Source organism: Panthera tigris, chromosome B1 (genome assembly GCF_018350195.1).
Source record: "Panthera tigris isolate Pti1 chromosome B1, P.tigris_Pti1_mat1.1, whole genome shotgun sequence".
NCBI lineage: Eukaryota > Metazoa > Chordata > Mammalia > Carnivora > Felidae > Panthera > Panthera tigris.
Genome location: NC_056663.1, coordinates 131,417,490 through 131,436,285, shown reverse-complemented (window position 1 = coordinate 131,436,285; position 18,796 = coordinate 131,417,490). Strand labels below are relative to the sequence as shown.

The 18,796-nt window shown below is 38.7% G+C and overlaps 1 protein-coding gene across 3 annotated transcripts in view; it reads left to right on the top strand.

Annotated features, from left to right (window-relative positions):
• The window catches only part of HERC3 (HECT and RLD domain containing E3 ubiquitin protein ligase 3), a 110,962-nt gene that overhangs the window by 71,145 nt on the left and 21,021 nt on the right, over positions 1 to 18,796 (top strand). For all 3 annotated transcript variants that reach the window (XM_042984202.1, XM_042984200.1, XM_042984201.1), the window contains 9 exons: positions 1,639 to 1,802; positions 1,935 to 2,048; positions 7,895 to 7,918; positions 8,010 to 8,099; positions 9,321 to 9,491; positions 11,162 to 11,305; positions 12,667 to 12,833; positions 15,444 to 15,510; positions 16,005 to 16,087. In XM_042984202.1, the coding sequence (XP_042840136.1) occupies positions 1,639 to 1,802; positions 1,935 to 2,048; positions 7,895 to 7,918; positions 8,010 to 8,099; positions 9,321 to 9,491; positions 11,162 to 11,305; positions 12,667 to 12,833; positions 15,444 to 15,510; positions 16,005 to 16,087 (1,024 nt within the window). The remainder of the gene's footprint in view (positions 1 to 1,638; positions 1,803 to 1,934; positions 2,049 to 7,894; positions 7,919 to 8,009; positions 8,100 to 9,320; positions 9,492 to 11,161; positions 11,306 to 12,666; positions 12,834 to 15,443; positions 15,511 to 16,004; positions 16,088 to 18,796) is intronic.

Below are 18,796 nucleotides of genomic sequence, written 5' to 3'. Positions count from 1 at the left end.
TTGCTGTTGTCTTCTAACTGGCCATATTTGCAGTATGAGCAAATCGAACCATCATTTAGGTTATTTGAAATGATTCATGCCAGACTCGTCTTGATTTTTAAATATTCACAAAGTTAGATTAACTTTATTTTTTCACCTCCTACATTTGCTAGTAGTTAATAGTGCCTCAAGAATTAGTGTCTATCTGTTGCTCTTTCTCCTATACCTAATTTAGGGGGTGGGAGTGAAATGAGTAGTTTGGTGTGATGCACAGGTCTCCAAAAGAGGAGAGGAAGAAAATGACCTAGTGGAGACTTACCAAATGTTTGTTCTGTTTTTCTTTTTTAGGACAGTTGAGTCCACACTGATTTTTGCAGGCTACGGACACTTTGCTGAGATAAGAACCTTCCGTTCCTCAGTGAATTGGAGAGTGTCTCATGGAAGTAGCGCCTGAGATGTTTTTATTAATCAAGTGCAGAAAGTCTGTCACCTGGGTTTTTCCCTTTTTTTTTTTTCCTGGTAAATTTTTTAGGTGTTCATTGCAACTCAGTAACTTCTGTGTTCCAAATGGACTAGGATGTTACTTGAGTGTGTCTCCCCATAAGTAAAGAGACCTGTGTTCCTGAGGATGGAATACTGGCTTTTCCATACTGCTTCTACCTTTGCAGAAGATATAAAAACAAAGAATAATGGAAGCACTAGTAATATGTTAGTCCTTAATTTTGTTTTTTTAAGACCAAAGCCCTTCGTGGCCTATCTTTTCAGGTGTTCTAATAGGCTATGAAGTAGAGAGATGGCAATCTCTGAAGGAATTTTACCTGACGTTTAGGGTTTTTTTTAATTTTAATTTTAATTTTTTCAGGTAGGACAGTACAAAGAGATCAGAGTTGTTTAGTTTTACACTTGTTTTTAACTTCTAATGAAAGAAATTTAAATTTAAAAGAATATCTCAGAGTGTGGAAAACTCTGTAGGTACCTATTCACACAAATTCACGATTATCAATATTTGGCCCTTTTTGTTTTCTATGTTCCCCTTACCACCACCTTTTTACTTTTGGTGAAATATTTTTTAAAAATCATAGACATCATGTCATCTCATCCTTTAAGTATTTCAGTATGGCTGAATTTATTTCTGACAATGTAGAAACCAATGGTCTAGCCTTCTTGTCTGGTTATGAGAAAGCACAGTTTGGGGAGAAACAGAAACAGTAGTTTTACAACTAATGAAACCTCTTGATGGGAAGGGACGGCTTCCATACTGCTGCTGCTTCTGGGGTGTGTCGTCCTATGCATCCCTGGTACAGGGTGTAGGTGGAGGCAGAGTTGAGGGCAGCAAAGATGATGATATCTGAATGCTCCTGCCTGCAACATGTGCGTTAACATCTTGTCCACATGGATCTTTGGAACTGAATGTTTAGCTTGGCCTTCTGAATGAGTCTTTGAGAAAAAAAAGCAGATCAAGCTTTACAAAAAAACCTCTAGGGGGTTCCTTTGCTCTCCAGAAATGCTTTAATGGATTCTTTTAAAGTCAGTTTTGGGAAACTATATTTTAGACTAATGTTTATTTTTTAGCCGGAGCAGTTTTTAGCTAGTAGGCAGAAGACATAAATAATTGATCAAAAATACATGCTGAAACATGTCTTTTCTTTCTTTCTAAAGATAACTGGTGGTCTCAGGTATGCCCAAAATATTTCATGAAGCTGGTAAACCTCTATAAAGGTGCAGTCGTGTACCTACTGAGAGGAAGAAAGACATTCTTAATTCCCGTACTGTTTAACAATTATATTACAGCAGCTCTCAAGCTCTTGGAGAAGTTGTATAAGGTGAGTATAGAGAGGATCCAGTGGGGAGAGGGGTGAATAGATGGTAGGCTCAAATGTCCTACTGAGGTAGTCTTTGGAAAGCCATTTTCCAGTTGTTTGGGTTTTAATTGTCCTCATTTGGTTCTTCATCAGGTAAATCTTAAAGTGAAGCATGTTGAATATGATACGTTTTACATTCCTGAGATTTCCAATCTTGTGGACATTCAGGAAGACTACCTCATGTGGTTCTTGCATCAAGCAGGCATGGTAAGAATTCATCTAAAGCATATTCTTAAAGCTTTAGTCTTTTCTCAGAGTACAAATGAGGACAAGAAAAGCCCAATCTGAGCTGTACAATTTGTCCTTGACTTTGGTGTTAATGTCACAGGGTTTTGGCTGGCTTTGCATTCTTGAAACTTTTGAAGCGTTTGAGACATCATAAATGGCCAATAAGGAGTCATAAATGGGTGATCAGCCAGAATGGTACAAACTTTAATTAGTTGCCAACATTTTAAAAATCAAGGTATCTAAAGTAGTCACAGTTGTAGAAGCAGAAAGTAGCCTGGTGGTTACTGGGACCTGGGGGAAGGAAAATGGAGAGTTGTTTAATAGGTAGAGAGCTTCAGTTTTATACTATGAAAAAGTTCTGGAGATCTGCATAATAATGTGAATATAGTTAACACTACTGAGTTGTACACTTAAAAGTGATAAAGATGGCAAACTTTATGTTACGTGTCTCTTACCATAAAAAAGTCAAGATACGTAAAATGAATTTCTAGTTTTTCTTGGAACTTAGAAGATCTGGCAACATGACCTGTCCTCCCAGATGGTACCAGTTGGCTAGAGTTCAATAGTAGCTCTTTAGATGAGGCTTATATGTGCCACAGTCCACACCGTCACTGGATTTTGACATTGAGGAAATGATCATTTGCTAATTACCATCTTCCAGTAGCTAGCTTACTTCAGTTGTCTTATGTCAGTGCCTGAACCCGGTAGGCCACCTCTGATTTGGGATTATGGGTGTGAAGATGTCACATATCCCCGACCTAGCTCTCAGCATATGTTAGATGAGCCATCCAAGGGACTGAAGATTCCTGCCTGTCACCATGGCTCTGCAAGAGCTGCTCAGTTTGATTGCAGACTGGCTTGGGACCTATGCAAGGCTTTTTAGGACCTCCCATCTGTGGAGTATGTATACATTGGAGTTAGGTCAGAAAACAGAATGATAATTTGGCCACCATATTTAGTGAAGTCATGTGTAGCAGATACATTTGGTGTGAATCCTGGCCAGTTTAACAGCTACATCACTACATTGAGGCAGTATTTTCCCTGTAGAGTTTTTGAAGGTCAGTAGTGCAGTAGTGGTTTCTAATAACAAGGAGTATAAGGTTTATTTAACTAAGAAAGATTATTTGCTTTGTCAAATAATAGATGATCAGTGCTAGACACAGTAATGTGTTTTTAATAAGCTTTTATTATAACCTTGACCTTGAAAAAACAAAATACTTTTCAATAAAAATGGGTTAGAATCTTCTAAATGGGTTTACATGGGAAATATAATGTGCAGGCTAGCAATGAACTCTTGCTTTCACATGCTAATTTAGAAATTGTAAAAAGAAGCTTTTCTGTTTTATCAACTTGCAAGTAGCTAGTCGTGGCAAAATAAAATGTTAAGAGCTGAAATAAGCTTTATGAATTATTTAGGCTGTTTTGTTTGTAGGTGAGGAAATGGAGGCCCACAGAAGTTCAACAATTTTCCCACCAATTTAGTTAGTTTCATAAAAGCCAATTCTTCTGACTTTGAATCTGCCCTTTCTGTGACTGGATGCTGAATAAAATACTTCTAATGAACCCTAATTCTTTTTGACTCTGAAAAAGAAGTTGCTGGTGTTAGAAATCTGGATTATCATGATTGAAGTCTGTGAATGGAGGTACTTAAGTGGGCAACTTTTACAAATTTTTTTTTTGTTTTAATTTTTTTTTAATGTTTATTTATCTTTGAGAAAGAGGGAGCATGTGAGCAGGGGAGGGGCAGAGAGAGAGACACACACACACACACAGAATCTGGAGCAGGCTCCAGGCTTTGCGCTGTCAGCACAGAGCCCAGTGCAGGGCCTAAACTCATGAACTGTGATATCATGACCTGAGCTGAAGTCGGAGGTTTAACCAACTGAGCCACCCAGGCGCCCCTACAACTTTTTTTAAGTTTATTTATTTATTTTGAGTGAGAGAGAGAGAGAGAGAGAGAGAGAACAAGTGGGGGAGGGGTAGAAAGAGGGAGAGACAGAATCCCAAGCAGGCCCCTGCTGTCAGTGCAGAGTCCGATGTGGGGTCAATCTCATAAACCATGAGATCATGACCTGAGCTGAGATCCAGAGTTGGATGCTTAACCAACTGAGCCACCCAGATGCCTCTACAGCTTTTTTACGTTTTTTCTCTTAACATATGATAAGCACATATAGGTCTTGAATACCAGATGCTCATCTCTTCTTTAGTATTGCAGGTAGTTATTACAGAAAGATAGAAAATTAGTAGGTCAAATTATAGTGTGGCCTTTTGTGATTTCTGTGGAATTTTCTTTTATTGTATAAGGTATAGTATTATTAGAAATTGAAGTTTAAATTTCTTGCTATCTTGCGTTTTAATCTAGAATGCTAAAGCTTTTTGTACGTAAATTTATTTTATTTTATTAATTTTTTTTTTTTTAATTAAGTAGGCTCCATGCCCAACATGGGGCTTAAACTCATGATCCTGGGATCAAGAGTCACATGCTCTACGGACTGAACTAGCCAGGCACCCCTGTTTCGTACATAAATTTATATGCTTTTTAAATTACTTTCATTAAAATTTTTTTAATGTTTATTTTTGAGAGAGAGAGCGAGAGACTGTGACCGGGGGAGAGGCAGAGAAGAGAGGGAGACACAGAATCTGAAGCAGGCTCCAGGCTCTGTCAGCAAAGAGCCCAGTGTGGGGCTTGAACCTGGACTGTGAGATCATGACCTGATGTTGGATGCTTAATAGACTGAGCCAACCAGGCACCCGTGTTTTATTATTATTATTACTTTTTAATGTTTATTTATTTTTGAGAGAGAGAGACAGACAGACAGACAGACAATGTGTGAGCAGGGGAGGGACAGAGAAAGGGAGACATAGAATCCAAGGCAGGCTCCAGGCTCAGCCATCAGCACAGAGCCCAACACGGGGCTCAAACTCACGAGCTGTGAGATCATGACCTGAGCCAAAGTCGGTCGCCCAACTGACTGCGCCATCCAGGTGCCCCTTATTATTTTTAAAATATTTTATTTATTTTTGAGAGAGAGAGAGAGCATGAGTGGGGCAGGGGCAGAGAGAGAGAGAAGGGGAGATAGAGGATCTGAAGTGGGCTCCACACTGACAGCAGTGAGCCCATGTGGGGCTCGAACTCATGAACCACAAGATCATGACCTGAACCAAAGTCAGATGCTCAACTGACTGAGCCACCCAGGTGCCCCTTAAGTTACCTTTAATTGATGGTAATGAATAATAAGTGGATTTTCCCTCACCTTTATTGATGAATACTTGACAAATAAAATTGTATGTTTTTAAAGTGTACAATGTGATTATTTTTGATATGCATTATGAAATGATTGCCAAGATCAAGTTACTTAACGTATCGATCACATACCTAACTCATTTTGTTTGCTTTTGTGTGTGTGTGTGTGTGTGTGTGTGGTGAGAATGCTTAAGATCTACTCTCAGCAGATTTCAAGGATGTATAAGTAGACCTTCATACGGGTCTGCTCCTTCTTTTGACCAAATACCCTTTCTTCCTTTGCCTTCTTTAGACCTGGCACTGTGGTCCTCCCCTGGAAGGAGGAGGGTCTTATGGACCGTTAACTCTGGCCTTGGCTCTGGTTCCTAACTGAGGCAGTTCTGTGTTTCTTTCCAGCCAGCCCACCTACCTGAGAGGATGGTGACCTTGCTCTCATTATAACTGCTCTCCTTCTGCAGAAGAGACATGGGCCTACTTCCCCAACTGGGCTCTTCCAGGGGTGAAGGGGTCAGGCAAAGGGTGATGGGAGGGACCAGGCCTGCAGAGGTGGATCTAGAGGTGCCTGGGAGGGCTTGCAGGGAGGGGCAGCAGGGTAGTCAGAGATGTGGAGCCAGGACCTGCAGACAGAGCTCCTGATTGATGTCTGAAATAACTATGCTGTCCTAACAGAAACACCAGTATTGAAGTATTTACAGCTAGGATGCCATAATGCCAGCAACTGTTTTTATAGTCACTGTGGTCACTTCTCTCCCAGTCCTTTTTACAGTTGAAGTGTTCAAAACTTTATCTTGCTTTTATAGGCCAACACATGTTAAAGATCTTTCTTATCCTTGAGAATAAGCAAATAATGCTTAAATAATCTCTTCTGAGAGGAAGATTAGAAAATTCTGAATATTGCCACCAGTTGTAAAATAAACCTGCTTCCTTAGGCTGCTCATACTTTTTTCAGGTACCTAGACTAGAAGATCATTTTGTGGAGTGATGTTTGATGGTATATGGGCTTTTTAAAATTTTAGTGATTTCAGTTCCTAAATACAAAGTAATTAGATATGTAGGGATGAGAATGAAATTAGCCTGGATTATATATGTGTGATTCCATACCTTGTCTCACTGGACTGGAATCATCTCTCCAGTTCGGGTTTCTCAGTCTAGGGAAATGTTCCAAGATCCCTAAAGGAACCTAGTTCTAAAGAATTAACAGGATGGATTTTAATTAAAATTGCTGTTAAATTATTTCATTGAAATACAAACAAACACAAAAGGAGCTAGTTATATACTTCTTATTCAATAGCCTTTAAATAGGTATAGAACCAAACCATATCTTACAAATTAAATAAAAACCTGCAAAATCAAAATGCAGATGAGCCTCATGATTAAATGGAACAGCAAAAACGTCTTACTGAAACCAAACCCCAGTTGCATTGTGGAGAGGAACTGCATACTGTCCGGCCTGGGTGCTTGAGTTCCCAGGCCTGTCGGCCCTGAGATGACTCAGCTCTATTCTCTTTTCAGCTGCTATTAAACCTTCCTTCATGCAGCGGGCCAGGACTGTTCTGGCCTTTTCCTGGGCACAAATGCATCACTTACAAAGGAAGACTGCTTTTCTTCTTTTTCATTCCCCTTGGACAATTAAGTATATGATACCAGTGCGATCTTTAAAATAAATGAAAATTATTATAAGGAAGTTGTTGAGAATGCATCTTCATTAATTTTGTTTAAGGATATCATTTTAAAGAACCCACAGAATTTTTAAAAATTAATGGAGCACTCTCAGATCTCTGAGAATAAGACAGCAGTTTTCTGTTCTAGAAATACTGCTACAGATCAACAGGATATATATTGTTGATGTTTTTGTTTCTATTAAATCAATAAATAATGTTTGTTATATAACCTGACAACCTTCAGGAAAAAGATTTCCTTTTTTTCCCTTGGTAAACGAAATGGTGACAGACCTTGTAGATAGGCTTCATTTGTGGTTTTAAAAAATTTATTATTATTCCCTTGCTCAAAATTTTATTTAGATTTATTCACATATTGATGAAATATCTTCTGTAGAACAAGCACTAGTCCACATGTTGTGTTAGGGACAGCTTTCTAAATACTTGTTTTCTTCTAAGAGAAGCAACTCTGTGTGTGTGTGTGTGTGTGTGTGTGTGTGTGTGTGTGTGTGTGTGTATGTGTATGTAAGAAGATGTAACATGCTGACAAAATGCAATCTGCAACATCCACTTTACCCAACAAAATTAATCTCTGAAATCAAGGTTGTAAAGCTCCTGTTTTAGAATAAGATTTCTTATAAAAGAGAATTCTTTTAATGCTGTGAATTGTGGAGTCAGTGAATGGTCTTTAAAGGTCTTTAAAATTTTTTATAATTGTTTTTGTATTTTTTTCTCAGTTTATACCCATCAAAACATCTGGTATGTTCTATCAAAAATCGAGTCAGCCATTCAAATGGTGTTAGCTCTCTCCATGGCCAAATAGATAGGTTATATGATTTGTTGTTTGTATTTTACACTTGCAGGGAGTAGAAAATTCAGGTTTTGCAATCTAAGTAACAGACTTTTTATTTTTCTTTATACAGAAGGCTAGACCATCTATAATACAGGTAAATGATCCTTTTTCATTTACTTATATATTTATCCAGCACTGTTCTCTGTGGAACACTGTAATATTGCCAATAATACGTTTTATTCTAGGATACTGTAACACTTTGTTCCTACCCTTTCATCTTTGATGCCCAAGCCAAGACCAAAATGTTACAGACTGATGCTGAACTACAGATGCAGGTATCATATTTAAAAAATTATTTCCTCTTCTTACTGTGTTTTGTTTATCCCAAGCATTCAGTTGTAACTTTCACTTAACAGGAGAGAGTGTATTTAGATGAGGGGCCATTATAACTTTTTAGAACTATTTAAATTTTTTCAGCAATTTTATGTTGGATGTAACACATATACATGAATGCATGTTTACCTGGATCAGGGGTTGAAAAGCCTTCTCATAAAGGGCCACATAGGAAATATTTTAGTCTTTGTGGGCCATACAGTCTGTCTCAACTATTCAACTATCTGTGTGGTAGCACAGAAAGTGTGATGGACAGTAAGTAAATGAATGAGCATGACATTATGCCTATAAAATATTCTGTATACTGAAATTTGAATTTTATATAATTTTCACATGTGAAATATTCTTTTTTTTTCATTTTTTTCCAGTCATTTAAAAATGAAAAAAAATTGTTATTTCAAGAGCTGTACAAAAACAGGCAGCAAGCTGGATTTGGTCTGCAGGCCGTCGTTTGCTGCCCTTGCTAGAGACAGAGTGATAATTAAATGGAGCTTGGTAATTCTTTATTGAATAAAAACTTAAGTTACAGAGATTTAATTTATTTTAAATACACATTTTTATTATAAAATAGAATTGATTTTGAGAAGTCTACAAAGACATTTTGTGAATTAGCAATTCAGATCTACCTTCCTACTGTTAGTAGTAGATCTATTACTCCGTTCATCCCTCTCTCTCTCTCCATCTGTCTTTCTCTTGCTTTCTGTGTGTATCTGTATATAAGTATCTGTTTTCACAGTGACTTATCCATGTTATTGTCAATGTAAACGTTTTCCAGAGAAAGTGGACAGTTTCAAAGAATAAAAACCATTTAACAAGTGGTTCTTAGGTTTCTTTTCCTGCTATTTTGAGAGTCATGGTTTTTACCAACTCTCCATCATGTTTCTTGTACTCTGATGACTATTTCAGTCTTAATTAGCTGGTCTCAGTCATTTTCGTGGAACTGGTTATGGGTCATATGCTTCAGCTGTTTCATTTAATTTCTTTTGGTTCAGATTGGAAAGATTTGTGTGTTTCGTAAACATGAGCAACTTGGAAAATCAGAAATAACAAAACGGAGATGCGATCAGCCTGCTCCCCACCACCCCAGGTCCAAAGGCACAGCCGGCTGCGGTCTGCACTTACAAGGACACTGAGTAATTGTGTTCTTCGATGTGATGTTCCAGGTGGCAGTCAATGGAGCCAACCTGCAGAATGTCTTCATGCTTCTCACCTTGGAGCCTCTGCTGGCCAGAAGCCCCTTCCTGGTCCTTCACGTTCGCAGGAACAATCTTGTTGGAGATGCCCTAAGAGAGCTGAGCATTCATTCCGACATTGATTTGAAAAAGCCTCTCAAAGTGAGCCCTTCATTCTATTCCTCTAAATGACTTCCAAGGTTTTCTTTAAACAGGGGTGATGAAACAGCAGAGGTCTTATCATTAAAATTACGGAGTACAGCCATTCTTAAGGTCTTTCATTCATTTTACAATCATTTAATCACCTCCTTTTGTCAAATCAAACAGAATATCTCAACATAACATCAGATAAGGATGCCAGAGGATTACTTGAGGGATTATAGGGCTTTCTTTGTCCGTTCTCTTCAGTGAACCTGCTCCAACTCTACCAGAAACAAGCAAACTAGCAAAACTAAAGCTTCAACTAGGTAAAACTGTCAAGTCAGCATCTAGATTTGGTTGTCAAAGATTGGAGAGAAAGAAGGAAAAAGGTAGAATAAAAAGGAGTGAAATTGTCTGGGAAGCTGTTGACCTATCATGAGCGCTCTTAGTACCCTGAAGTTATTGAATTACTGTTTTTTCTTTCTTCATGGACTATGCATGTTTGTTACCACTTATTATATTCCCAGGGCTTAACACAATTCTTGGTTACATAGTAGGTGTTTGATTAGTATTTAATGAATTATATGAAGTTGTTTTAAATCATTTATCTTTCCCTTCAGATGATTTCCAGATCTCCATTGCCATTCCTATTTCCAATTTCCAAAAGGCAGTAGGCAAGAGACTGATGGTCTTCATGCTATTGTCACCCTTTCAGAACATACCATGAGTAACATCAGTCTGCCTGGGAATTCTTCCTGGAACTTATGGGTTAGATTTTTGATATTGCAAAGGCGGGGTGGGGGGGGGGGTTGTCCCTTTGCCCCTGTTTTCAGTTAGTAATTCAGATGAGACACTTGTTGCTTTGTAGCATGTCTGAGTTAAATCTTCTGCTGGCATCCATAGAATCGGGGTCCTAGTATCTGTCTCTACTTTTTCTTTTGTCCTGCTCTTGGCAACCTTGAACTCACCCACAAGGGTACACTTTCTCAAATACTATTTTTAGCTCTGTGTCTGAGCCCTTGCCTGTACAATGGAGATGATAATAGTAATCGCTATGCATCAGACTGTTCTGAGGATTAGGTTAATAGAGTTTAAGTCCTGGCATGTAACAAACTCTCAATGAATCTCATTTGTTGGTTTGCTGCAGTTGTTACTGGGATGGTCATTGTGGGTCCAGGATGCCCCATGTAGATCTGTTTATAGCCTCTCACAGAACCCAGGTCTGTGCTTCCTTAGAATGCCCTCCTCACTTCCATAAGCATCAGTTACTGCAGGAGCCCCACTGAGAAAGATTTTTTCCAGAAAGTGTTCCTTTATCCAAATTAATCATTGCTTTTCTCTGTGTGCCAGAACATTTACCTCTCAGTATATTTGACTCTTTGCAAATAAAATGTGTTCTCAATTGATTATTTTATATTTGCCTCACTGCCCCAAATAGATGGTAAACTTTCCATGGACATATGGTAAACTTCTGACTTCCTTTGTATCCCTTGGAGTACTTAGGAAAAATTTTGTGTGTAAGTGCCTTGTTACTAATAAGTAGATACACCTTGCAGTGTTCATTGTGTCAATGTATTGTCTGTTATATATCCCTTCCTTTGTCCTGACTTTGGAAGGAGTTTGCTTTTAAAAAAAAAGATAAAACATCAAAGAGTTCCCTGAAGTATTAATTCTGCTTTCATTATTTTAAGGTAATCTTTGATGGCGAAGAAGCAGTGGATGCTGGCGGTGTCACAAAGGAGTTCTTTCTTTTACTGTTAAAAGAACTTTTGAATCCTATCTACGGAATGTTTACCTACTATCAGGATTCAAATCTCTTGTGGTTTTCAGATACTGTAAGTTAGTGATATTGCAGTTAAACAGATGGATTGAATTAAACTTTTCTTTTTGTGGTCAGACCGATCTCCTGACTTCTGACTTTGCCAAGGGGAGCATAACAAAGATAATTTAAACAATCCAATAGGGTATCTAGTCTTCATATTTCACTTGTTGCCAAGATCTCATGTTTTGTCACTCATCAGCCCCATTTCCCTTTCTAGTAGTTAAGATCCCAGGTTTTGTTACTCTTTGAAGGGTAAAAAGAACACAGTGTGATAAAGAAATGGGTTTTATGACATGTGGAAAGTGGTAGTCAAATATGTCTTAGCTTAATAATAACAGTGGTATGTATGTGTGTGAGTACTTCTACAGATACATGCACACACTGTATTTTTGGAAATTCAGTAGAAGAGCTAAACTTTCAATGGCATCCGTTTTTAACCAGACTATAATTTAGTTCTTGTTTTCTTTTTTCTTTTTTTCTTTTTTTATTTTGAGAGAGACAGAACAAGTGGGGGAGGGGCAGAGAGAGAATCCCAGCTAGGTTCTGTGCTGTCAGTGTAGAGCCTGATGCGGAACTTGAACCCACGAACTGTGAGTTCATGACCTGAGTCAAAACCGAGAGTTGGATGCTAACTGACTGAGCCACCCAGGCATCCCTAGTTCTTTTTCCTGTTGGAGTTTTCTCCCTAGATCTCCACTGTTCTAAAAAGGTAACTATTACCCACACGTGGCCACTTAAATTTAAATTTTATTTTATTAAAATTAAATAATATGTAATGGGGAGCCTGGGTGGCTCAGTTGGTTAAGCATCCAACTTCGGCTTAGGTCATGATCTCAACAGTCTATGAGTTCGAGCCCTGTGTCGGGCTCTGTGCTGACAGCCCAGAGCCTGGAGCCTGCTTTGGATTCTGTGTCTCCCTCTCTCTCTCTGCCCCTCCCCTGCTTGTGCTCTGTCTCTCTCTCAAAAATAAACATTAAAAAAAAATTAAATAATATTTAAGATTTATTTTCAAAGTTGTGCTGGCCACATTTCAAGTGTTCAGTGGGTGTAGCTGGTGGCTACAGTATTGTATAGCACGGAATAGAATGTTTCCATCATTGCACGAAGTCCTAGCAGATAGCATTGCTTCAGAAGATTATATGCTATTGTCTCTGTCTCTAGATGGAGCTGTAAATGCTTAATGTTCTTTGCATTGAATTTTTTGGTGGGATAATTGAACTTTTGTCAGGGTGTTTCTCTGCTTCAGAAGGTAACTAAATATTAATGGGGTCTTTATTCTTTTATACCGAAAGTATTCTGAGGTAAATGGCAGAGTGTTTGGAGGGCTGCAAGCACTGCCTTTCTTTTTAACACATTTGTATGCATATTGAAAAGTGTTTTGTAGAGCACAACTGGTTTCACTTGATCGGCATAACCTGTGGACTAGCTATCTACAACTCCACAGTGGTTGATCTCCACTTCCCATTGGCTCTCTATAAGAAGTTACTGAATGTAAAGCCTGGCTTGGAGGATCTAAAGGAGCTGTCACCCACTGAAGGAAGGTACAGAACTAAAAGATAGGCAGATTGGTGTGGGGAATTGCTCTGGCTACCTGTGGCACAAGGATTAAAGGTTGAAAATACCTCACGGACGGGGCGCCTGGGTGGCGCAGTCGGTTAAGCGTCCGACTTCAGCCAGGTCACGATCTCGCGGTCCGTGAGTTCCAGCCCCGCGTCAGGCTCTGGGCTGACGGCTCGGAGCCTGGAGCCTGTTTCCAATTCTGTGTCTCCCTCTCTCTCTGCCCCTCCCCCGTTCATGCTCTGTCTCTCTCTGTCCCAAAAATAAATAAAAAACGTTGAAAAAAAAAATTAAAAAAAAAAAAAAAAAAAAAAAAAGAAAATACCTCACGGACAAGCTTGAGCTTATCAAGACATAGGGCTAGACTCTTAAGACGCAGATGCACCACTCCTTGCTTGAAGCATTGCTGGTGGCACCCCAAGGGCAGAGGGGAAAAAAGGAAAAGGGAGGTCATAGTTGCCCAGGGGTACCAAATAATCCCAACCTTCCTTATCCTGAACAAAAAATAAAGACTTAGAGACTCGTCATGGTCCAGAAATACAGAGGGAGAAAGTATTGAAAAGGGAGCATTAAAAAGTTTTTTAATTGAGATATAATTCAAATACCATGGTACTTATTTAAAGTATAAATTCAGTGACTTGTAGTATATTCAGATTGTATAGCTATCACTGCAGTTGTAGAATATTTTCATTACCTGAAAGAGAAACTTGGTGCTCCTTAGTTGTCATCCCGTCTTCTCATCCCCAAGCCCTAGACAAGAACTAACCTAACTTTCTGTCTGTGTATATTTGCCTGTTCTGAATATTTCATATAAATGGAATCATATAATCTATGGTCCTTTGTGTCTGGATTCTTTCAAACCCAGCATGTTTTCAAGGTTGATCCATGTTATAACATGTGCCAGTACTTCATTGCCTTTTATTGGCAAGTAATATTCCATTGCGTGGATATATATCATGTTTTGTTTATCCGTTCATTAGTTAATAGTTGATGGAAATTTGTGTTGTTTCTACTTTTTGGCTATCATGGATGATGCTACTGTGGACATTCTTGTACAAGTTTTTGTGTGGATGCAAGTTTTCATTCTGCTTGGGTGTATACCTAGGAGTCGAATTACTGGGGCCATATAGAAGCTCTGTGTTTAGTCTTTTGAGGAACTGCCAGACTGTTTTCCAGAGTACTGGAGCCATATGTATGTATATATATGCCATATATATACATACCCATTTTAATGTTTATTTATTTTTGAGAGAGAGAGAGAGACAGAGCATGCGTGGGGCAGGAGCAGAGAGAGAGGGAGACACAGAATCCAAAGCAGGCTCCAGGCTCTGAGCTGTCAGCATAGAGCCCGATGCGGGGCTTGAACTCATAGATTGCGAGATCATGACCTGAGCCAAAGCCGGACTCTTAACCATCTGAGCCACTCAGGCACCCTTTGGAACCATATTTTTTTGTTGTTCTCTTTCTGGATTTTAAAACCCCTTTTCTTCTGAGTGTTTCTGCCTTGATTTTAGTTAGCAGAAGATCACATATATTTTAAAAAACTTGTTTCTTTGGATTTTTGTAAACAGTATAATCCTTTTGGCTTCAATAGGAAGGAACATCCCCTTTTCTAGAAAAGAGTACTGATTTTAAGATGGAGACAGAGGAAGTGTGATTTCTAAGGTACCCTCTGGAAATGAGACTGCCACACCACCTGTGTTGGACACTACCACTGAGAAACCATAAAGGATAGGAGGGATGCGTGCACAGAGAGGAAGAGAAAACTTTAGAAGGAGTTTGAAAAAAATAGTAGAGGAGACCCTGGCAGGGGGTAACTGAAGGAAAAGGCTAGAGAGTAGTTGAAGTGTGTGCTATATACTTTGCCAGCCTGGCTAAGGATAGATTTCAAGTAATGATTTTGGGTGGTTAAGTGGGAGTGGATTTAAACTCCACACTAGGAATTTTCTTCCTGGGCCACTCTTGATGGAATTGTCAGACTTGGAGCTCACTAAAGAAGAAAGTGTGAATGAGGTCTGGTTACAAGGATGTATTCTCTTGAAAGCTAGGATGTGAACGTTACTGGCATAAACATATTCTTGTTTTCAGGGTACATGTTTGTGTTCTTTAGTAAGACAGACACTAGCGTGTCTTTACCATACAGAGCCCCTTGCATTAACAAGTAAGCCATTACGATTCCTACGTAGATAAGGTGACTTTGTGGCTTTTTTATGATGGAAGGTTATTCTAATACATGTGGATGAAGACATTCTGTAGGGCCACTGCAGTACCATGTTCTCATATGGACTTCCAAGCAATACCAGGGTTAAATGAACACAGGTATGTCAGATCTAAATCCATCATCGTTTCTTCACAAATCCAGTAAGAAATGTCAGTGGGAAAAGAGAACAATTCATCAATGTCTTACAGGTCTACTGCCATATTTTTTTTTTTCAGGTATAAGTAACACAATTTTCTGTCAGTCTGGATTGATGTTTGTCCTAGAATCTTCTTTTAGTTTTTCCTTGCAAACAATCTGGATATATGACTGAGGTAGAAACACTGTTGCAGTATCTAACTTGCCTCTTTTCATTTCTCCATTATTCTATGATTAGGAGTCTTCAAGAACTTTTAGATTACCCTGGGGAAGATATTGAGGAGACTTTCTGCCTCAATTTCACGGTAAGGATTTCCACAGTTTACTTCTGATTGTGGCATTCTCTTTCTTTGTGCTCACAAGTCATAATTAACATTTAGTTTTTCTCCAAATCAAAGAATAAATTCAGGATCTCCTCTGAACAGATTTTATTTTAGTTATAGTGTCTTGAATGTTAAAGGAATTGAGTAAATATGTTTAATAAATGAGTGAATGATTCATCTGTGTAAAGTTACTGAAACATTAATCCTCTTTACTCTTGATACATAGATTTCTAGAATTGATATCATTTTCTCTTTGATTGCATTTATTGGCCACTGCATGTCTTAAAACACAGGATATCTTTTAAGGTGCCAATGTTTTCTGAATCAGGTTCTTTCTCTTTTCCCAAGAATTTTCTGTATTATAAGTAGTGATTAAGCTACATTTGTTCCTAAAGCTTCTCGCAGTCATTTGGATTCTAGAAAGATAAGTGGTGAACACAATTGACACATCTCTTTTTTTCCCCCCTTAAATGTAGATTTGTCGAGAAAGCTATGGAGTGATTGAACAGAAGAAGCTGATACCTGGGGGAGACAAAGTGACTGTGCGCAAGGAAAACAGGTTAGTCCTGACCTCGGACTATTGTAGATGTTGCTACTTTATTTCTCTGCACTTTTAAGACCAAGATTGAAGTTAATCCTTAATCCCTTCTGCAGAGGAAGCAAGGGTAACAGAGCAAGAATTTGCAGATTGTAATTAATTTTTAATATTAGAGGAAGCACAAGACCAAGATTCAGGAGATAACTGTTGTAGATCTAAAAAACCAGACCTCTTCTTGCATCCTTTCACATTTTTAAAGACAGCTAGAAGATCGTGTGGTCTCATGTAACATTCAGTAACCTTCTCTGTCATGTTAGCCTTCCAGACTAGGAAGCCTCACCTTTGGGGAAAGTAAGTACCCAACAAAAGTGGCTTCAGATGATGAAATTACCTTGACTCCAGGAACCTATTATAGAGGCTACTCTAATGTCAGGTAGGGGTTTCAACCAAAACTCAATAAGAATCTCTTGGAGCTAAAAGTACTGTCCTTTTGTTTTCTGCATAACATTGGTATTTTGTTAACAGCTTATGATCCACTTTTTAAAAAATAAATAAACAGGCTTATAGGGGCAGTTGGGTGGCTTAGTTGGTTAAGCATCTTGCCTCTTGATTTCAACTCAGGTCATGATCTCAGTTCTTGAGTTCAAGCCCTGCATCGGTGTCTGTGCTGTCAGTGCAGAGCGTGCTTGGAATTCTGTCTGCCTCTCTGCCTGTCCCGGCTTACGTGCACTCACACTCTCTGTCTCTTAAAAATAAATAAATAAACTTAAAAAAAACAACAACAGCTTATATATTCCATATAATCTGATAATATTTTTAGAATTAGGAAATTTATGGCAGATCATAGAGGGGAGTTTTTGGCCCAGGAGATTTCTCTCTTAGTTTTGATGATTGTTTTATAACCTATGTATGTAGGTATCTGCCTTTAGTTTTTCAAAGGATGAGTGAGCTTTTGTATCAGGTTTCAGACAAGATAATGTGTGCATCATTTTTTAGAAGCTAACAATGGGCTAGGCAGGAGGCCCAAGGAGGGGAACATTCAGAATGTCTTTATGTTACGATGAGTCATCATAAAGCTCTGTGTTTGACATACTGGGTTGGGCAGTGGTCTAGTGCAGGCATAGGCGATTTGTGATGTAGTCTGCAGTCGACGCAGTTGGGACTTACAGTTCTTTCATATCTTTATAAAAGCATTTCTCTTAAAGTACTTTTTGTCTCTGCTTTTTTTCCCTCTCTCTTTCTGGGTGAGTTTTTCTCTCTTCGTGTCTCTGCTTCTCTGTCTGTCACCCACTATTTGTCCTTATTCAATAGACATTTCTTTGAATCAACAATTGGATTGAATAGTTCAGAGACAAGCTACGCAGGAATACCGAAATATAACATAGTTTGTTTAGGGTGTAAGCTGTTCTCACATGCAACCATATTTCGGAAGTGAAATAAAAAGACTCATTTGGGTGGTTGAATCTGAAGGAGTTCAGAGAAATCAACTTGGACAGATGTACCTGTGCACTCAGGAGGACAGATATAGCATAGAGCTAGGTTAGGAAGCCTACTAAGATTGAATAACAGATAGAGGCAGAGACCACAGTAAAAAGTGAAAGGTGCTCTGTAAAGTGGTGGCTAAATCTTTGTTGTTATTTCAGGGAGAGAACAGTGACTGAATGGAGCGTGGGGGGCATTGCTGGGGGACTTCATTTGGAGGACTCACACTAGCTTAGCCTTGGGGGTTAGTTTGTAGAAGTCTTTGGAAATTAGGTGTGGACTTCACTCAGCAGGTAGTAAGACACCACTGTTGGTTTGTGAGCAAAGGAGTTGCATGATAGAAATAGGTTCCTAGGACACTTTCTTTTTTCTTTTTCTTTTCTTTCTCCACTGTTTATATCTGTTGCTGACACATACACACTCATGGACAATGCTTAAGCCCAAGAGTGGTGCTGAGTCAGTGTAGAAGAACGTGCTTTTGTTTACAAGGCATGTGGGTTCCTGTCCTCCTCCTTTGCACTTGTTTGACTCTAATTGACTTCAGGGATGCTCCTACAACACATTTTTCAATAAGGATGTTCTGATGGCACCAGTTTCCTTAAAGGAACGATAATACATAAATTTAAGAGAGTAAAAAGAAGGAAACCCACATCATTCTTTCACTTGTATTGTGAAACTCCATTATTCTATTACCATGACGTTCTAAAAAGTAGCTTCAGAAGTGTTTAGGTCTTTGTACAATGCAGACTGCTATAGTTTTAAATATTGCCGGGCAGAGTGTGGCGGATCCCTGCTTTGATCGCCAGTATACTGTGTTTGAGTTTAAAGTGTGGAACAGCTTCTGTCTTTGGTGAAGTTTAGGTTTTGGCTTTTCTGGGTCACTAGCACTCATTGAGCACATAGCGAACTCATCCATGCTGTTTTAGGCGCTATTTATTGTACATGGCTTTGTACTTGTGTCGGGAGGCAGACCTTGTTTCTATCACACAGTTACCTATTAGAGAAGCTTCTGAGAACTTAGTGTGATTACTGCCACATTGCTTAGTATCACTGTCATGGTTAGGGACAACTAGAGAGACATGAGTGAATTTCTATTCTTTTTATTTTATGCTGCAAAAGTAGAAATCATATCAGTAAAACATTTTGAGATCCTGGTAAGAAATGTTGTGTACAACTGTGCAAAATTAATCATAGCAGCTGTTTTTTCCTTTTGTCTATTATATGTCATAATCTCATCAGAGAGGATTG